The sequence below is a fragment of the Scyliorhinus canicula genome, chromosome 20, assembly GCF_902713615.1.
Source record: "Scyliorhinus canicula chromosome 20, sScyCan1.1, whole genome shotgun sequence".
In the NCBI taxonomy this organism is placed as follows: domain Eukaryota; kingdom Metazoa; phylum Chordata; class Chondrichthyes; order Carcharhiniformes; family Scyliorhinidae; genus Scyliorhinus; species Scyliorhinus canicula.
The window spans coordinates 47,871,022-47,893,155 of record NC_052165.1 but is presented as its reverse complement, the minus strand read 5'-3'; the positions used below and the strand labels follow the sequence as shown (position 1 = coordinate 47,893,155).

Genomic DNA, 22,134 nt, shown 5'->3' with positions numbered 1-22,134 from the left:
AAAGGGCCCAGCTCCCATCAGCGAATTTAGCATCCTGACCACGTAGGCCCCCATGTCTGACCCCTCCAGCCCTTACGGAAGGCCCAGGATCCGCAGAATTTTCCGCCTCGACCGGTTCTCCATCTCCTCGAACCTCTCCTGCCATTATTTATGGGGCGCCTCGTGCATCTCCACCTTCACCGTGAGGCCTAAGGCCTCGTCCTCTCTTTCGGAGGCCTTTTGTCAGATCTCTCGGATCGCCACCCCCTGGGCCGTCTGGGTCTCCAGCAGCTTGTCAATTGAAGCCTCAACGGATCCAGCAGCTCCGCTTTAAGCTCCCTGAAGCAGCGTGGAGAGTCTTCTGCTGCTCCTGTGCCCACTGCCTCCATGCCTCCTGGTTTCCGCCCGCCGCCATCTTGTGCTTCTTCCCTCGCTTCTGCTTTGGCGCTGCAACCATTTTCTTACTCGCCCCACTCCTGGTCCAGGCCATATACTACTGGGGTAATGTTGCTGACTCCTTCCCACGTCGGGAAACATCAAAAAAGTACCGCTGGGGGCCCTAAAAAGAGCCCAAAAGTCCGTTCCTGGCGGGAGCTGCCGAATTAGCTCCGCAAAGCCGCAACCGGAAGTCCATCAAGTCCAAATTCTATTACATACATCCAAATAGATAAAAATTGATAAAAGCAAATTACTGCGGATGCTGGAATCTGAATCAAAAACAGAAAATACTGGACAATCTCCGGAGGTCTGACAACGTCTGTAGAGAGAAAAAGGAGCTGGCATTTCAAGTCTTGATGTCAAAGCTGATTGTAGATTTTTTAAAAATGAAGTTGATTTAAGTATTGAAGTGACTGAGATGCTGTGCATTTAAAAAAAAATATGATACACAGATTGGCTAGTTCAAAACATCAGAGTAAATGCAAATGTTTGCTGTGACTTTTATTTGTCCTGTTGGTGTCAATGTGGGCAATGCTGATACTGAGATAATTTATGTGATCGGGGAAAGTGTTCCTTTGTAGAGATAGAGGAAAAATGGGACTTGTTGCCTCACCCAACTCTCATGAGTTGCTAATAACAAACAGCAGAGTAGAAGCCCAAAGCAAGCAGGCACCCCTGGGTAGCATTGTGTACCATGCGGACTCTTGCATCACAGTTACAGGTGTGAGATGTCATCATATCCCAGCTCATCCATTGAGAATGGCTCTGAATTCCCTTGATTGCAACATCCTCTATGATTCCAGTGTTTTTGCTTCCATTAATTTATCTGTAATTTTTTCCATGTGTTGTTCACTCTTAGGGTGAATGAATCAGCCCACTGTTTTCTCAGCTAAACCTGTGAGCTATTGTTATACTCTCTTGTTTATTTTCAGATAATTGTCCCATTATGTTTACAATCAAGTAAACGTCTAGGATCACCTCTCCAATGTTTCCCTTCAAAATTTAAAGATTCCCTAGTTTTTCTTGAGATTGTAGACCTATTTGTGGCTTTTCTCTGCACCATATCTCCCTTTAGTCCTTAGAGTAGAATTGGGCACTGCATTCAAGTTGTGGTCTGATCAAAGTACTACACAATTTGATTGTTACTCCCTCTGTCTCATTTTACTGATGTGGTTATAACGTCTTATTCCCTGTGATTTGTTACTTTGCATAGTTTGAATATTTTCATCTTTGAATCGAAAGAACATAATTTTGAAAGGGCGCAGGAGCAGAGGGATGTTGAAGATAGTAGGGTAGGTGGGTGGCGCAGTGGTTAGCACTGCTGCCACCCGGCGCTGAGGACCCGGGTTCGACCCCGGCCCCGGGTCACTGTCCATGTGGAATTTGCCTATTCTCCCTGTGCCTGTGTGGGTCTCACCCCCACAACCCAAAGATGTGCAGGGTAGGTGGATTGGCCATGCTAAATTGCCCCTTAATTGGAAAAAGGAGAATTGGATACTCTAAATTTATTTTTAAAAGAAGATAGGCACGGGACGACAGTGGTAACACTGCATTGAAGTTACTGTGAAAATACCCTAGTCGTCACATTCCGGTGCCTTCTCGGGTACAGAGAGGGAGAAATCAGAATGCCCAACAGCATGCATTTAGGGACTTGAAGGAAACTGGAGCACACAGAGGAAACCCACGCAGACACAGGGAGAACGTACAGACTTTGCACAGAAAGTGACCCAAGCTGAGAATCCTCCAGGTCCTTGCCACTGTGAAGCAACAGTGCTAACCACTGGATGAGTTCAGCTCCAACACTCAAGAAGCTGGACTCCATGCAGGAAAAAGCAGCCCACTTGATTGGCACCCCTTCCATAAACATGCACTCCTTCCACCACCGAAGAACAGTGGCAGTCGTGTGTACCATCTGGAAGATGCACAGGAGAAACTCACCAAGGCTCCTTCGTCAGCACCGTCCGAATCCACGACGGCTGCCATCTAGAAAGACAAGTGGATCAGAAACACGGGAACACAGCCACCTGGAAGTTTTCTTTCAAGCCAATCACCATCTTGGCTCTGAATTCTATCGCTGTTCCTTTGCTGTCACTCGGTCAAAATCCTGCAACTCCTTAAAAGTACTGTGGGTGTACCTACACCTCATGGACTGCAATGGCTCACCACCACCTTCTCCAGGGCAATTTGGGATGCCCTAGTCAGAATTCCTTCAATTAGTTTTCCAAGATTCCTGAGCACAAAATGATGGTTTTCTACCCTTTAAACAATTCTTCTTTAAAAAATAATTTTTATTCAAATTTTTCAACAACAAGTTTTCTCCCAACAATAAAATAAAGGCATAGAAAAAACAGAAAGAAAAGCCCCTCCCCCCAATACAAAGCAATAAATTAATAACAAAAAAGAAAGTAACAAACATATAGTTGCAAAAACAAACCCCCTTAACAGACCCATAACACCCCCCCCCCCCCCCCCCCCGGGTTGCTGCTGAGATTGACCACCTCCTAACACTCCGCCAGGAAGTCAAGAAAAGGCTGCCACCGCCGGAAGAACCCTTGCCCGACCCCGTCGGGGCAAACCTGACCCTCTCCAGTTTGATGAACCCAGCCATGTCGTTAATCCAGGATTCCGGGCTCGGGGGCTTTGCATCCTTCCACTGTAAAAGAATCCTACGCCGGGCTACTAGAGACGCCAGCCCTTTAAACAATTCTTATCACTTCCCAGGATTCACCTTGATCTCCGCAGTTTTCAGAACTTGTGTGAAAGTTTATCAAAATGATTTCTGGTAGTCTGTAGGGCTTCAGTACAGAACCTTTGTGACTCAACTTCCTGAAAGAAGTCAAGGAGTTGGTCAAACAGGAGTTTGTTCTTTCTGATTCAGATAATTTGAGTTATTGTACTGATAATCTATCTTTACACCTTATATTCGATTTATGTTGTTTTACACAGGATTGAAGGGAGATTAATGATTTGTAGGTGCCTGCATTTGATTTGTCTCACTTATAAAATAAGGTGTTATATTGGTCACTTTCCAATCTACTGATAGCTCCCTGGTGTCTAATGGCTTCCTCATAATGCTTTTAGCACTTCAGCATAAACAGCAGTATATCCCTGAAGATTTATTGTTTTTGAGACCTTTCGGTCTTTCCAGGTTGTCCGTTTCAGTCACGCCAGTCATATATTTTACCTGGATGGCTGTTTTGGGGGGAAGTGTGTTGCCCACACTCATCCCTGTTGTCATTTGGAATGTTTACACCCTGGTGTCACCCTCTGCTTCATGTCTGTATACTGTTTTTACGGTTCTCATCCATTCTCTGACTGAACTTACTTTTGAAATGCAGAAATAGATTACTGTTTACTGCTGTGCCTTCCTTTCCTCGGGTTCACTAATCTTACAACAGATTTTTGCATGTTGTTCAATTTGCCCTCAAACTACACCCCCTCCCTTTCGGTGGTTGTGATTTTAGGCATGTTGTGTCCTTCACGCTGAACGTGGTGCCTTTTTAAAGCTGCTCTATTAGCCCTGGAGTTGAAGTGCTGTTAAACAACCGTCTCCAATCAATTTTCTTGTACTGTTCTTCCATTTTTTTCTTTTAAATTATTGCTGTTAAAGCTATATGCATGATTCCTGGTCTTCAGCATTTCCAAAGCCAGTCACGTTAATCATTTTGTGCACAAATGATCGCAAGGAGTGCCAAGACGTAATGTCTGGGTCACTTGCACTGACCAGGTCGATGTGAACATTACCGTTTGTCTTTCTGGCACGCTGGACCATGAAGCAGTCGTGTATTACATTAATGAACTCGGGTGTCTGAATAATTTGGATTTATACGATTTATTGTTGATTGCTTAAGGTCACAGATTTAGCATTACTCTTCTTGCATATCCTTTGTATTCCTTCAACGATGGAACTGCCTTCCACCTTTTCCTGGCCAGGCAATCTATAAGTTTCCTCCTGGCATTAACCTGAATTTCTTTGCATGTGAGGGATGGTGATCCAGACTACTTTAGTTTTCCATCTCTTGCCTTTTATATCCCAGGCATCTCTGCCACATATAGCTATTCTACTCCCTTTTCTGTTTTTTCTAATATTTTGTATTCTGCAGGTACATAATAGCAATGGTGAAAGTAGCACAATTATTTCAATAACCATCCATTTTACTTCTCGGATCCTGGTAGAATTATTTTCCATACTTGTAGGTTGAAAATCTCCTTTGTCTGTGAACCCAGTCTGAACCTTGGCTGTAACTGAGTCTGGGCAAACTTGAGACTGAAATACTGCCACAATTTGGGTCCTAAACATCCCAATCGTTGACCATTTCAGTCCAAGAATTACTACTAATTGGACAAAACACTTTGTTTAGCCTTCTGGTGGGTTGAGGTTAATGGTTGTCTCAGGTTGGTTTTAGAAAATGGTGAACACAAACTGTACAGGGTGAAACTTCTTTGTCCCAACCTTCCACATTCAGAACAAGGACAGCGGACTCTTGACAATGCAGCAGGGTTCTTGCCAGAGATCTGACACTCTTATTTGAACAGTGCACGAGTGATCCCTGTTATTATTAACTATAGTAAATGTCTATAGTCTACAAGAATTTAGTCACAGTTGAAAGGGAGATCCTCATTTATTGGACTGATTTTAGACTTTTGCAATTTTTTCATTTGATAGAAAGGAAGAACTTTAATCTCTGAAGCACTTCATACTGTCTCGCATTCTCGAAATAGTGCTGTACTAAAGCAAAATACTATGGATGCTTGAAATCTGAAAATAAAACAGAAAATGTTGGGACCTTTCATCAGAACATTAGTGTTATAGCAAAATAGTATCATGGTTGTTTAGTAGGTCAAGGGGTAGCCATTTTCCACACGGAAAATTCTAACAAATGAATTAAATTTTCATGCTTTTTGTAGCCATGTTGATTAACCAACAAATGTTGGCCGGGATGCACTTGGACGCACTTTATTTCAGTATTGCCGTGGCATCTTTAAAACTCATCTTTGCTGGAGTCTGTTATGAAATATGGCGGTTATTTCTCAGAATATTTAGTTCATTAAACCCTCGAAAATGACAATGGAGGGCAGCACGGTGGCACAGTGGTTAGCATTGCTGCCTACGGAGCTGAGGACCCGGGTTCGAATCCCGGCCCTGGGTCATTGTCCGTGTGGAGGTTGCACATTCTCCCCGTGTCTGCGTGGGTTTCACCCCCGCAACCCAAAGATGTGCAAGCTAGGTGGATTGGCCACACTAAAATTGCCCCTTAATTGAAAAAAATAATTGGGTACTCTAAATTTATTTTTAAAAAAAGAAAATGACAATGGTATTTCTGCCTGAAAAGTTAACTCGGGTCTATTTTCCTTTCTTACAGAAACACTACTAAAGGATGTTTGTATCCATTTCATTTAATGGAATAATATTTGGCTAGAAATTTATACAACTTTGCTTCTAAAGCTGTGGCAGTGAGAAAAAGCTGTCCCTATATCTAAAAAGCTCATTCTAATATTTAAGCAGCTATAAAGCAATTTTACCAAAACTAAATGTCGAACAACTAACATCGCATTTCCTTGAAATGGGTGAGTTAGAGATGTTTATGTGAATGTTTTTTTTGCACTGCCGTGACCTGTTAATGGAATTATTGATATTTCAGATACTACATATCAAAGAGTGCAATTGTGGATCAGCTTGGAGGAGACCTAAATTCCACCCCTCTTCACTGGGCAACAAGGTAAAGATACACTTGGCTTCAAATTGTAATTAATTTAATACAAATTAAATTAATTTAATACAAATTACCATTGCTGGTCCTGTGCCCTCAGTGGGAATGGGACATGGTGGGAGTACATCCCAGGACAACTGTATCCTCCAACAAATGAAACAAAACACATTTGGGTTTTTAAAACTGGAAAATGTTTCACATTGTTGGAAAACTTAATGTATGTAATAGAAACATTGAAGCTATATGTGGAGTTACGTAGAATACGCAGGCATGAAACAGGTAATTCAGCTTAAATGCTCTATGTTTATACCAGGGGTGGGCAAACTTTTCCGTGCAAGGGCCACATTCAGACATTCACAATTTTAAAGGGCCGCATAGTATATTAAGTAAAATAATTGATATTTAAAATAGCCAAAATAAAAGGTTTTTAAAGAAAAAAAAGGCAATTAATTTTAATTAATTAATATTTTAAAGTAGAAACTTTACATGAAACACATTTATTTGAAAAACAAAGTAACTCGATTTAAAGAAAAAAAACAATTAATTTTTTATTAATTAATATTTTAAAGTAGAAACTTCACATGAAACACATGTTGTGCCGAGCAATGATCACCCTACTCAAGTTAACGTATCCACCCTATACCAGTAACCCAACAGCCCCCCCATTAACCTTAAAATAAAAATATTTTTTTAAAAACTTTAAAAAAAATTTTAAATTTTTTTAAATGACTTGATCTTGGTGGGCCGCATAAAGACCATGCGGCCCACGGGCCGTAGTTTGCACACCCCTGGTTTATACTCTACATGAGCCGCTCTCATCCTATTTCATTTCAGTAGATCCTTCCATTCCTTTCTCCCAGTTGTGTTAATCCAATTTCCCCTTAAATGCCAATTGCCTTATCTGATCCTTGTGGCAATGACTTCCACATTCTCACCACACTCTTGTTTGGATCAGGCCAATGCCATTCCAAATTGGGTTTATGTCATTATTTAGGTGACAAGTGTTGGTTTTTTGGGGTTCTGAACCCCTAATTGTCATGGGAAGGGACAGCCAAAACATTTAGTCACAAGACTTTTTTTTAATGATAAAGTCAGGACAAGTTTCAGGTGAACTATGGAAATGAACTCGGGCAGTGATTTACAGTTTATAGTGAAGATTCTCCTACTCGTGTTTTTTTTAAATTTTAGAGTACCCAATTCATTTTTCCAATTAAGGGGCAATTTAGCGTGGCCAATCCACCTAACCAGCACATCTTTGGGTTGTGGGGGTGAAACCCACGCAGACACGAGGAGAATGTGCAAACTCCACACGGACAGTGACCCAGGGTCGGAATTCGAACCCGGATCCTCAGCGCCGTAGGCAGCAATGCTAACCACTGTGCCACCGTGCTGCCCTCTCCTACCCGTGTTTAGAACTGAACGGCCACATGACTTCGCTCATTGCTTGTCTTTTGGTCTTTAAGCCTCTCTTCCTCTCTCTTGCTCCCTGTCTCGTCTTGGTTTCTTGTTTCTAGATTTCAAATCATTCTGCCATACAAGTCAGAGTTTCTTCCCTCATCCCAGCTCTTATCCAATGAAATCCTCCCTCTCCCCAATCATCATCAACCCATGGTGAGCATTCCTTGTCCAATCAAGTATCTTTCATGTGAACATCACAACATTACGTAATGTTTTTCACATCCGTCTGGTTCTGACTGCCTCTTATCTCAAGACTCTAAGGCCTCCTCTCTTGGAGAGGCTAGACATTCCAATTCCATGTCTTTACATGCACAAGCAATTCCAACAGATAGTCTCAACGCTGTGGCATTTTGCTGCGACCAAACTCTCCATAAAACTTGGTATAACTTTGCCATTGAACACTATCTTGGCAACTTTCCTATACTACAGTAACAACTCTGTTATTTGGCATGCTCTGGGTCTGGGAGGTGGCGGTTAACTAAGGTGTAAGGTGAGTTCCACATTTCATCCAATGAGAAAACTCCAGGGCGATCATGTGGGTGTTGAGGTCTTGTAAAAGTTGCAAGAGTGTGTGAATCTCGTGAGTCGTGCCAAGGGAGCAGATGCTGCAGAACAGTGGGCGGCTGAGAATGGAGTGAAGGCAGGCCACGGTTAACAACTACCCATGAGTTTGATATGTCCAGTCAAAAGGCAGACTCTGGTTAATAAGAGCATTCTAGTTGCTGGAGTGCTGGATAGCAGAAATGCTACTGTTTTCCCAAGTTTTCCCACTTTACTGTACTACCAAGAAGGTATCTAGTAAAGTCAAGTGTTAGTTCAGATATTAACACTTCGTATTCTGGCTGGTTAACCTAATACAGAAGGCATAAATGTACTTTCATGGTGCAGTTGTTTGTGGACTGAAAAGGCTCTTGACACCCTACATCAGGATTTTCTTTCCCCTTTGAGTTAGGGCAAATCCTCAACAATGCCCATGTGTACTCATAACATCTGTCTGGTTAATAAATTGTGTAAAATATTCTTTGTGTCATTTCTTTCAGACAGGGTCACTTGTCCATGGTTGTGCATCTGCTGAAGTATGGTGCGGAACCCTCACTGATTGATGGAGAAGGCTGCAGCTGTATACACCTAGCTGCTCAGTTTGGTCATACCTCTATTGTTGCATACCTGATTGCAAAAGGGCAGGTAATTTTCAGCCTACCTTTGTTGTACACCACTGAATAATAATCAACACTGGAAAAATTGTCTACAAACCAGTCCACGATCAGCACTGCATCCACAACCTGAAACGTTCACTCCCTCCACCAACAGCATTCAGTGGCCGCAGTGTGCACCATATACAGATACAATGCATCAATTTGTCAAGCATCTATTGTCAGCATCTTCCAACCTCATGATTTCTACCAGCTAGAAGGACGAGGGTCCCCATTGCATGGGAACACCATCAAGTTTGCCTTCAATTCTCTCACACACACCATCCTGACTCGGATATATTTGGCCATTCCTGCATGGTGACTGGGTAAAATCCTGGGACTCCCTCCCTTAGAACACTATGGGTGAACCTATATCACATGCACTGCAGAAGTTCAAGCATCAAGGGCAATTTGTGAATGGATAATAAATGCTTTCCTTGTTAGTGACACTTGCACCCAACAAATGACTAAATAAAGAAAACAAGATCTTTGGTTTAGTCAATGACTTTCATGTTATCAAGATATCCTAAAGTGTTTCACAGCCAATTAATTACATTTGAAGGATAATCACTGTTAATTCACAGGCATATATGGCAATACATTTATCCACAGCAAGGTCCCACAAACAGCTGTGAGGTAAATGATCAGTTAATCTGTTTTAACAACAGGACAAAATAATGGGATAAGTCCCTTGCTTGTGTTTAAGCAGTGCCATGGAATCTTTGGCAACCACCTAAATAGTCAGTTCTCAAAATTTGCTCAGATTTGTACTCTTGTTTTTTTTTAATAGTATTCCCAAATTGTTTTTTTTAGTGGTTTCCGCTCCTTGCCGCCAGCCACATGCGTTGGGTAAGAAATTGATGGGTAGTGTCAGTTCAGCAAGATTAGTCCAATGTCAATATCTTGCTTAGCCACCGTTTAACGGTGAAGCGAGGAACAGTGAAGGAAGCCATAGTAAATGAATGCCAACCAACATAAATCCTGTTTTTTTCCAGAGCTTCATCAAAAGCAGATTTGGTTGCTTCAATGTTCAGGCAGAAAGTAGAGAGAGGAAGAAACGCAGTCCAGTACGAACAGCAAAAATCAAACCCAGTGCGAATAAAAATGAAGGAAATGATAAACGTCAGAAGAGCCCAGCTGGGATAAGTTGCTTAAAAACAAACTAGCTTATTTAGAAGTATGAAATTCCATTTTTGTCTCTCAGGTTGCAAGCTGACTTGGGTCATTGTGTTTGGTGATCCATTCACAGACTCCCAGCAGTGTTGCTCAGTTCTATGTTGCGTTGCCTGAGAGTTCTTCTATTCTCCCCCGCCACCTTTCTTTCTTGGAAAAATGTCTCTTGAGATTTGCCAAATTTGCTGAACAAAATTTGCGAATGGCAGAGGAGGGAACAGAATATGCATCTCGCCACACTTTGGCCTACATGTTGGCATTTCAGCATACAGCTTGAATCATTCCTCAACACTATCCCAAAGGCTGCCTTAGAATTAGCTGTTATTTGTCACAATTATTTGTTATATGCAGTGATACTGTGAAGAACTGAGGATCATGCATTTCACAATGGCACTCCTTATGATGCATGTTGACGTTTTGACTTAAATAAATACTCATTGCCTCCCTGATTAGGCTCTTGATCATATTAAAGTCTGATCAGATTATTCCAACAAGGCTTTAGGAAATCAGATTGAATTAATGACTTCTGGGTAAATTCACAGCATCAGGATTCCAGAAAGCAAATTTATAGAATCAGGGAAAGAATGGGGGGAGCGGGCGGAATAAAGGTAATTTGACAACTTTCATTCCAAAAGACAGATAGTGGAAAGCTCAATAAAAGCAATCGAAAGTAGCCCTAAAATTGTAATATCAGTCGTTCATGAAGCTTCTGGGAGGCTGCATTTATATCCAGTGCTGAGGCTTAAAGGGGGATGTTTTTCTATCTTTCTAATGATAATATCACTGGTTTGACTATTTTCTGCCCCTGCTATTCCATTATAGTAGCTATTAGAATGTTGGGATTATTGTATGTGATGTTTCTGGAAGGAGTCTGCAATGTAATGTTTCTTTTAAGTTCAACCCCTGTTGTTTTATGAGAAATCCTGGGCGCGATTCTCCGAGCCCCGCGTCAGGCCGGAGAATCGCCGCAAACGCGCCACGTCGTCCCGACGCCGGCGACAATTCTCCGAGGTGCGGAGAATCGGCGGCATTTGCGCCAGCGCGTTTGACACGGCGCTGTATGCGGTGGGGCCACCGATTCTCCGGTCCGGATGGGCTGAGCAGAAAAAGCAGAGTCCCGCCGGCGCCATCCACACTAGGTCGCTGCCGGCGGGAACTCTGCACAAAGGGTCGGCAGCCTGTAAGGGGGGGGGGGGGGGGCCCTCCGATGGGGTCTGGCCCGCGCTTGAGGCCCACCGATCGGCGGGCTGGCCCCCCCCCCCCCCGGGCCTACTTTGTTGCGCGGCCGGCCACTGAACCCCCGCGCCATGTTGCGTCGGAGCCGACGCGGCCCAACTGCGCATGCGCGGGTTGACGCGGCACCCATTTGGCGCCGAGAAGGGAACCGTTCCAGCGCCGTGCTGGCCCCCTGTGGGGCCAGAATCGGTCATCCCCGCGCCCGTTCACAACGGCGCAAACACTCTGTCTCCATTTCTGAGAATCGCGCCCCCTAAATTGAATATATTTCAGTGCTTTTATTGCTAATATCTAAACTTGGACTACCATCGCATTGATGAAGTTTGATCTTTAATTGGATTAAAATCAATTCCACACTTTCATCTAGTTTAAAGTCAAGATGTTAAAGATTTAACCTGATTATAATATTGAAGATAATTTCTTTGCATTGCAGCAATATGCCCTCCATTAAACAGTTGCAATGCCCAAGCAGCACGAGTTGATTTACATGACATTTCACCATATTGTTTCACAACTCTGGTGTATTTTTAAGAACTAGATTAGAACTTTTTAGTGTTGTGATAATCCAGTAACGATACAATAGTATTGTTGCATTTAATGCTGTCGTCCAAATTCTTCTGTGTAATTGCATCCTCAAAAAAGACTTCAAATTGACATCACAGTAACTGTGCTTTTGGGAACAGTTGCAAATTGCATTATGCAACTTATAGAAAAATTGCAGCACGAGAAACTGGCCATTTGATCCGATTGATCTTTGTCGGTGTTTATGCTCCCTGAGTAACTTTGAATTAAGTCAAAGTTATTAACCTTCCATTTTGCAATGTTTGTGAGAAGAATTATTGTCCATGGCTCTCTTTATGATTCCTGTTATGACTGATAATTTGTACAAACAAAATTTGAACTTCCAGTGAATGGCTCAAAGGGTCACATGCCAAGATTTCAAGCTTTAAGAGACTAACTGTAACATCTAAACTAAAAGCAGCATTGACTTAACACTATTTTAGTAGGCAATCTATACCCATGGAAAATTAGTGCAGATTTCCAAAGTGATAGCTTATTTTTTTCCTTTCCAGCCAGATAACCTTTAATCCTTGAACTGATTTTCAGATGTGGGTTACCCTCCCTCTAGTTAAAACTAAGCGAATCTTCCAGCTTTGTTTAAACCCATACAATCATGGGCTCTTTGATCCGAATGCGAGTTCCCATATATTTTGTGTGGTGAACATAGAGACTTGCCTTTATCTCTCTGCTTGCTCTTTTATTCTCTGCTTCTGGTCGCCACACTACGAGAAGAATGTGGAGGCTTTGGAGAGGGTACAGAAGAGGTTTACCAAGATGTTACCTGGTATGGAGAGCATTAGCTATGAGGAGAGGTTGGATAAACTTAGTTATCACTGGAACGATGGAGGATGAGGGGCGACTTGATAGAATTCTACAAAATTATGAGGGGCATAGACAGAGTGGATAGTCAGAAGCTTTTTCCCAGGGTGGAAGAGTCAATTACGAGGGGTCATAGGTTTAAGGTGCGAGGGGCATGTTTAGAGGGGATGTGCAAGGAAAGTTTTTAATACCGTGGGTCGTGCCAGGAACACACTGCAGGGGGTGGAAGCAGGTATGGTAATGACGTTTAAGGGGAGTGTTGACAAATACATGAATAGGATGGGAATAGAGGGAAACGGACCCCAGAAGTGTAGAACGTTTTAGGTTAGATGGGCAGCATGGTCGGTGCTGGCTTGGAGGGCTGAAGGGCCTGTTCCTGTGCTGTACTTTTTTTTGTTCTTGTAGAGTGACTGTGTGAGATTTAGTGATATTTGGAAAATTTGCAACCCAATTTCACAATGGCTTCCTAAGGACTGTTCCCAGCTCCAAGTGAACGTGGATCATATGGGCCTCATATGGGTAGAAATATTAATCAGTTATCCTCGAGACCTCCTCAACGCCAACCTATATTCGAATTAAATAGACAGATTAAAGTATAACTGTTTACAAAACCTGACATTGCTAATACCTCCCAGGAACTTGAAGACTTATAGTCTATCCCCTGTCAGGATAGATGCCCTAGACATTGCCTTTGACCTTCTATCCAGTAAAATAACCTGGGCCCTCCTTTAACCTTAAACAACCAAGCCACCCAAGTTCGCTCTCAGCAGAATGTAGAGCCGGTCACATGACTCAGTTTCTGCATCTTGCCCTTAATTAAAGATGCAGCCCTAAAACTTCATAATCTTCTAAAATCTCTCATTTGTCATACTCTGGTGAAATAAACCTATTTTCAACAGCATCCACAGCGAGTACAGTAATTCATGAGATCATAAAAGACAGGACCAGGAGTGGGCTATTCAGCCCTTTGCGCCTACTCCGTCAGTCAATATGGTCATGGCTGATCTATTTGTGGCCTTAACTCCACTTTTCTGTTTTTCCCCCATAACTCTTGACTCCCTTGTCAATCAAAACCTATCTAACTCAACTTTGAATATATTCAATGAACCAGCATTACAGCATCGAAACTGATCACTGGGATTCCACTGGGAACCACTTGTCCACCATTTGGAGTAGGAGACCACATATTACTTGGATAATAGTCTAAATGAGGTTGAGGAGCTGCGGGATCTGAGGGGCGCAAATGCACATATAACCGAAACAAAAGCGATGCAAGTTAATATGGCTATAATAAACAATCAAAGTATTCGGGTTCACTTCTGGAGGAATTAAATTGAATTACAGATAAATTGGAAACGTGAAATGATTATTTTGGTAGGAAAATCATGGAGAGACAATATAAAGTAAAGGATACAATTCTAAAGCGGGTGCAGGATTTGGGCATAAATCATTGAAGATGGCGGAGGAAGTTGAGAAGGCAGTTCACAAAGGAGTAGGCAATTCAGCAATCACCTACCTAAATGGTACTTTCCAGCGCTATTGCCAGATCCCTTAATGTCATTAGTATCCAGAAATCTATTGATTTCTGTCTTAAACATATTCAATGATTGAGCTTCCACAGTAGAGAATTCCAAAGATTCACCACACTCTTGAGTGAAGAAATTCCTCCTCATCTCAGTTCTAAATATACTACCTCTTATTCTCTGACTTTGTCCCCTGGCTCGAGACTCATCATCCAGGGGAAACATCCTATCCACGTCTACCCTGCCTCACACTGTAAGAATTTTGTAAGTTTCAATGAGATCACCCTTCATTCTTCAAAACTCCAGTCAATACAGGCGCATTTTCCTCAATCTCCACAGAAGAGAATCCTGCCATCACAGGCTGATAAACCTCTGTTGCACACTCTCTATGACAAATATATCTTTCTGAATTAAGAGGGCTTTCAACCACTTTATAAATAGGGGCATCATAGAGTACAAAAGCAAGGATTTTCTTTGTATGAAGTATGTTTGGTTTCAACTGGTATATTGTGTCTGATTCTGGGCACCACACTTTTGAAATAATGTGAAGGCATTGGAGAGAGTGTGGTAAAGATTCACGGGAATAGTCCCAAGGATGAGGAACTGCAATTACAGAGATGGATTGGAGAAGTTGGAATTGTTGAGAGGAGATTTGATAAAGGTATTCAAAGCTATGGGGGGTCTGGACAGAGTAGAAAGGGAAAATATGTTCTCATTGTAGGATTGAGAACAAGCGGACACAAATTTAAGATAATTGGCAAAAGAAAATATGGCAATGGAGGAAGAATCTTCCCACGCAGCAAGTTGTAAAGATCTGTAATGCGCTGCCTAAGATTGTGGTGGAAACACTATCAATTGAGGTATTCAAAAAGGAATTCAAAAGGGACTTGTTTTCTTAATATGCAGAGTCACAGGGAAAAGGCAAGAGAATGGCACTAGCTGAATTTCTCAAATGGGGAGCTGGCACAGACATGATGGGCCAAATGGCTGCCTCCTGTGCTGTAACAATTCAGTGATTCAATTATGTTATGCGTATATCACCCCTGTTTTGACTGCACTGTGAGGAGCTCCTGTCTGTTTCTGCGGCTGCTGCCAATTTTTCTGCTTGGTTGACCTAGATTTCATTCATGAACCAGCACAAAGGGGAACACCATTATTTGTGGGGACAACTTTAAACCGAGATTCCCTTCCCAATCCTCCCTACTTCAGGGAAGTCAGATTCAATCTATGTCAATTGTAGCTGCTGAAATTAATAGCAACATAAAGCTAATAAATGTACTTTATACTTTTCAAATATTTTTTTGACCATTTGTTTCAGGACGTAGATATGATGGACCAGAATGGAATGACACCATTGATGTGGGCAGCTTATAGAACACACAGGTTAGAGTGGTTTCAAGACTTCAATGTCCAGCCATTTACTAACTAAATGGCTAATAGCGTATTCCACTATATGTTGCTATAATCTGGAATGCATTGCCTTGAAGGATGGTGGAAGCAGATTGACTAACTTTCAAAGGGGAATAAAATATGCACTTGAAAAGTAAAGAAATTACAAGCAAGAAAAGAGCCAAGGGTTCGGGTCTAATCAGATAGGCTGGTTTAGCTCAGTGGGCTAGACAGCTGGTTTGTAATACAGAACAAGGCCAGCAGCGTGGGTTCAATTCCCGTACCAGCTTACACGAACAGGCACCAGAATGTGGCGACCAGGGGCTTTTCACAGTAACTTCATACTTGTGATAATAAAAGATTATTATTATTGCTCTTTCAAAGAGCTGGCACAGGAATGGGCTGAATGGGCTCCAGTGCTAACCCTAATCCTTCCACTAACATTCAGTCCAGTTTCCTCTTCAAAGGGAATTGGTTCTATGCAGGCCTGTGTGAATTAGGCACTGGCTGGGTGCACTCTGGTGTCCACTGCTTGTTCTTCAATTGTGAATCTACAGCACTAGTGCTGGTGAGCCATTTGGTTCTTTGGAGTAAAATGGAGTAAAGTGTAACCCTTGCCTGACATCCAGGTTTGCATATTTCCAGCAAGGAAGACAGTAAGAATGACATGTGGTCGCTGCCTAACTTTTCCCCCTCTTTGGCTCAGGGCTTCCTGGTGCTAGTTGTATCCCCTCAACTGATTACCATGACTGAGATCCGTTAACTCATAGAACCATAGAATTTCTACAGTACAGAAAGAGGCCATTCAGCCCACTGAGTCTGCACTGACCCTCTGAAAAAACAGCCTACCCAGGCCTACTACTCCACTGTATACCCATAACCCCATCTAACCTAGACAACTTCATACTAAGGGGTAATTTAGCGTGGCCAATTCACCTAACCTGTACGTCTTTGGACTGTGGGAGGAAACCGGAACACCCGGTGGAAACCCAAGCAGACACGGGGAGAAAGTGCAAAGTCCACACAGTCACCCAAGGCATGAATTGAACCCAGGCCTCTGGTGCTGTGAGACAGCAGTGTTAACTACTGTGACACCGTGCTGCCCAATGTCGACTAATAGTTAAACCTGATCCTGGTCTTTCAGATAAGCAATGTTTAAATAGTCATTCATTTCATTTTAACTGTTATCCTGTTTTTGTCTCCATCTTGGATGATATGCATTTTTTGTTTCTCTACAATTCCCCCCATTTCAACTCACTGCCTGCCACTCAACCAAAGAAAATTAATAGTACATAGAAAATCCATGTTATATCTGTACAAAATAGGTCTTGTTATGACAGTAAATGCTCGGCTGCCCAAATCCTAAAGAGAAACATGAAAAAAATACCACAACGATTTGCAATTTGTATATTATAGCAGGCATCAGAGGTCAAGAGAAGTAAATTTCAGACCACGTGTGAAGGTTCTAAATATTAAATTCAAAAATTTATAAAATTAAGCAAAAAGAAAAAACACTTAAAATACAGAAGAACACCTTTACACAGTTAACAGAACTTCTCAAAATATTTCCTAAAAGGTCTTGGCTTAAGTAAACTCAGAACTAAACACCCTTTTGATGGCAACAGGCCTCATAGATTTTTAATTTATAAAAAAATTCCAATGATATTGCCACATTACGTACCACGATAGGAGAGATCTTACACAGGCCTTTACTCCTTTTTCATTTAATACTGAGAAGCCACAGCTAGTCTCAAAAGCCTTGCAAACACAAACATGTCTCTGAAGGTGGCAGATGCTGGATTTTTCAAGTTTCTCTCCAGCACGCACTGCCTTCTCAAGAACACAAAGCTACACCTTAACAGTCTTCAATTTCTCCTTAAATCTACATTTTCTCTTTGATCTTTCACTTTCTTCTTTCTGCAGTCCTTTAGAAGTTAATTTTCCCCCAAATTATCAATCTTTCATGTTATTTTATGGCTACTGTTCTAAAATTAGACTTACTACTTTGTCTCACCCATTTACAATTTCCCAATTGTATATGTACCTTTTGAAATACAATGATTATCTTCAAATCACTTCTCTTATCTGCCTAATATAAATAATCTTGCTATTTATGCTGCCTCCCTGGCACTTCATTTTAGCTCAGTTCACTTCCATTTCAACCATTTGCCTTGACACCTACCAACTATTGATGTTTTGATTGTTGCAGTCTAACTGCCCTCAATTTAATTAAAGCAGCCATACCCATGCTCTCACAACAAACCTGTTTCACAGCATATGACAGTGAAAAAAAATTGAGAAATCTCATTTTTCCTCTTAACATTTTAGTGCTGTGATAACATAGAAACCCTTGATCAGTGCAACAGTGCTACTGCATCCTGTGTAGTCATGTCCTTCCATAGAATCATAGAATTTACAGTACAGAAGGAGGCAATTCAGCCCATCGAGTCTGCACTGGCCCTTGGAAAGACCACACCTCCACCCTATCCTCCTTTATGCCATAACCCAGTAACCCCACCTAACCTTTTTGGAAATTAAGGGCAATTTAGAATAGCCAATGCACCAAGCCCGCACATCTTTGGACTGTGGGAGGAAACCGAAGCACCCAGAGGAAACCCACACACATATGGGGAGAACGTGCAGACTCTGCACAGACAGTGACCCACGCCGGGAACTTGTACCTATATTGATCATATCTTCTTGAAATGTTTACAATTCAAAAGGTTATTTATTGTCCATTAGAATGAAGAGGCATTCTTTGTAATATTCAACTGTGCCTTATTTTGAAATGTTTTACACCATCAGTAAGTTTATATGGCTTTTTGTTTTAAATTTAGAGTACCCAATTTTTTTCTCTCCAATTAAGGGGCCAATCCACCTACCCTGCACATCTTTGGGTTGTGGGGGAGAGACCCACGCAGACATGAGGAGAATGTGCAAACTCCTCGCAGACAGTGACCCAGGGCCGGATCGAGCACAGGTCCTCAAGGCCGTAGGCTGCAGTGCCAACCACTGCGCCACCGTGCTGCCTCCTATATGACTTTTCATAGTCGGTAAAATTAAAATTGTACTTAAACCCTTACTGAAAATAATGGCTATCTGCTTTTTGAAGACTGATTGTTTTCTGTGTTTCAGTGTGGATCCCACAAGACTGTTGCTCACGTTTAATGTGTCAGTGAATCTTGGGGACAAGTACCACAAGAACACAGCATTACACTGGGCAGTGCTGGCAGGAAACACCACTGTGATCAGTTTGCTACTAGAGGCTGGGGCTAATGTAGATGCTCAAAATATCAAGGTGTGAATTTTTAAAATAATTTATGAGAACAGATTACAATAGAATTTAGGATTTCTCCAGCAAATATGAAAAGAAAATTGACATATCTTGCTTTAAATAATATTGGGTAGTGCATTCGGTTTTGTTTTCAGTAGACCGTATCTTTTAAATATCTGTGGTGTCTAATGAGAAAGACATTTATGGTGCATTTCGCAACCTCAGGATGTTCCAAAGCACGTTGCAACCAATGGAACATTGAAGTGTAGCCACTGTTCTAATATAGAAAATGCAGCAGCAAATCTGTACACAGCAACATCCCATAAACAGCAATGACATAAATCTAGATCTGTTTTAGCGATGTTGATTGAGGGATATATTGAGCCCAGGACAGAGGATAACTTCCTTGCTCTTCCAGCAGTGGCTATGAGGGAGCAGGTAGAACTTTGGATTAACACTTTATATCCTTTCTGATTGCTGGTTCAGGAGGAATGAGGAATGTTGCTTTCTGAAGACTTATTGGCAGCGAAATCCTGAGCTGGTGATTGAATTTCTTTTGTGTTTACAATCCACTACTTAAATAGGATTGTCTACCCTTGTTATACATAACACATCATTTAACTGTTTGGCCTTTATTGTAAACAAGATGGAGTGCAGAAAGGGGGAAGGAAGGCTTGTTACAACTACTGGAGACATTGGTGCGTGCAATTCAGAGGGGACTTGACAGGGTAAGGCACTCCGGATGTTTACCCTCATGGGGGAATCCAGAACTAGAGGACACAGTTTGGTCCCCCATTTAAGAGAGAGGTGAGGAAGAATTTTTTCTCTTGGGTGTTGATCGTCTTTGGAATTCTCTTTCCCAGAGAGCAGTGGAGGCTGGGTCAGCAAATATATTCACGGCTGAGTTAGACAGATTGTTTGTTCGCTAAGGGAGTCCAAGGTTAAGGACGGTAGGCAGGAAAGTGGAGTTTAGGCTAAATTGAGATCAACTCTGGCCTTATTAAATGGCAGAGGTGACTTGAGGGATTAAATGGCTTACTCCTCCTATTTCTGATGAGCTGAAGTTTAGGTCAGAAACTGAAAAGGCATCAAATTTACATGTTCTGAAAAAGAGTCGTATTTAACTTCATTTCTCTCCATAGTTTCCGACAGGCCTGATAAGTTTTCCATCTTTCTTTTTATATTAAATGTATTAAATTTCCAAGCATGTGATGGGGAAAAGCCAATATTTCTTTCTGCATACGTCTTCTGTTTTCATAGGGGGAAACACCACTAGATCTTGCCAAACAGAGGAAAAACGTTTGGATGATTAACCATTTACAAGAAACAAGGCAAGCAAAAGGCTTTGACAGTCCTTCTTTCCTAAAAAGGCTAAAGGCTGACAAGGTGAGCGAGATGAAAAGAAGAATGAACAATCACATATTTTGCACCTTTCAGAACCTCAGGATATCCCAAGCACTTGCCAGCTAATTAAATACTTTGGAAATACAGTTGGGTTTTTTGGGCATTCCCCCAATTGTGAGAATGGACATCCAAAATGTTCAATCATGAGACTATGTTTATAAGATAAAGTCAGAACAAGTTTAAGTTCTGAGATAAACTATGGCAATAATCTGAGGCAATACTACCCAGGTTCTTAGACCAGCACCTTCCAAACCCACAACTATATAGAAGGACACAAACACCACCTGCAAGTTCCCCTTCAGGCCACATCTTGACTTGAAAATATATCGCTATTCCTTTACAGTTGCTGGTACAAATCCTGGAATTTCCTCTCTTAACAGCACTGTCGGCGTACCTGCAGACTGCAGAGGTTCAAAACGTTCACCCGGCCATCTCGAGGATAATTAGGTATGGGCAATAAATACTGGCCTCGCCAGCGATGCCCACATCCCTTGAATTAATTTTTTTTAAAGTCAACACCTCGACAATAAAGCACACAAATGGTTTATTTTGCACCTTTGTTCTTCAAGCCTCTCTCCCTCTCCCCCCAAACCCGGGGTCTGCTGAGAACTATCGAAGAGGTGCCCTGCTGTTGTTCAGAGTGAGGTCAGCTACTCTGCCTGGAAAGAGGGCCAAGTCTGACTTGGGAAATTAAAAAAACAATTATGACAATCATGAAAAACATTAAAGTGACATTTCTTTCAACGAAGATTATTTTTCTATCTTTTGGTACTTTTTTAAAAAATAATTTTTATTGAAATTTTTTACAAAAAATGTAACAGCAAACAGTAACAAGCAACAATAAAACAACATAATAAGTATAACACCCCCAAGACCGTAGCAACGCATATATCGCACCCCCCACCCCCCCAAACCCAGTAAACAACAAGAGAACTTAAAAATAAATTTAAATTAAATAAACATAGTCAACGCCGCCGCCCCCCCCTTTTTTCCCCCCTCCACCCCCGGGTTGCTGCTGCTGCTGACCCAGTTCCCTATCGCTGAGCCAGAAAGTCGAGGAAAGGCTGCCACCGCCTAAAGAACCCTTGTACCGATCCTCTCAGGGTGAATCTGACCTTCTCCAGCTTAATAAAACCCGCCATGTCATTGATCCAGGTCTCCACGCTTGGGGGTCTCGCATCCTTCCATTGAAGCAAGATCCTCCGCCAGGCTACTAGGGACTCAAAGGCCAAAACACCGGCCTCTCTCGCCTCCTGCCCTCCCGGCTCCACTGCAACCCCAAAAATCGCGAGTCCCCAGCCTGGCTTGACCCTGGATCCTACCACCCTCGACACCGTCCTTGCCACCCCCTTCCAGAACTCCTCCAGTGCCGGGCATGCCCAGAACATATGGGCATGGTTCGCTGGACTCCCCAAACACCTGACACACCTGTCTTCACCCCCAAAGAACCTACTCCTCCTCGTCCCAGTCATGTGGGCCTGGTGCAGCACCTTGAATTGGATGAGGCTAAGCCGCGCACATGAGGAGGAAGAATTAACCCTCTCCAGGGCATCAGCCCATGTCCCATCCTCGATCTGTTCCCCCAGTTCCCCCTCCCACTTAGCCTTTAGCTCCTCTACTGACGCCTCCTCCACCTCCTGCATTACCTTGTAGATATCAGATATCTTCCCATCCCTGACCCAGACCCCGAAAGCACCCTGTCACTCACTCCCCTCGCGGGAAGCAAAGGGAATCCCTCCACCTGCCGCCTAGCAAACGCCTTTACCTGCATATACCTGAACATGTTCCCTGGGGGAAGCCCAAATTTCTCCTCCAACTCTCCCAGGCTCGCAAACCTCCCATCAATGAACAGGTCCCTCAGCTTTCTGATGCCCGCTCTGTACCAACCCTGGAACCCCCCCATCAATGTTCCCCGGGACAAACTGATGGTTCCCCCTTAGCGGAGCCTCCATCGAGCCCCCCTATTTCCCCCCATG

The 22,134-nt window shown here is 42.5% G+C and overlaps 1 protein-coding gene across 1 annotated transcript in view; it reads left to right on the top strand.

The window, feature by feature from the left end:
* Positions 1-22,134, top strand: part of zdhhc17 (zinc finger DHHC-type palmitoyltransferase 17) — a 101,233-nt gene that overhangs the window by 40,641 nt on the left and 38,458 nt on the right. The window contains exons 3-7 of the mRNA XM_038780294.1: positions 6,060-6,137; positions 8,627-8,771; positions 15,410-15,474; positions 18,616-18,778; positions 20,015-20,140. Of these exons, the coding sequence (XP_038636222.1) occupies positions 6,060-6,137; positions 8,627-8,771; positions 15,410-15,474; positions 18,616-18,778; positions 20,015-20,140 (577 nt within the window). The remainder of the gene's footprint in view (positions 1-6,059; positions 6,138-8,626; positions 8,772-15,409; positions 15,475-18,615; positions 18,779-20,014; positions 20,141-22,134) is intronic.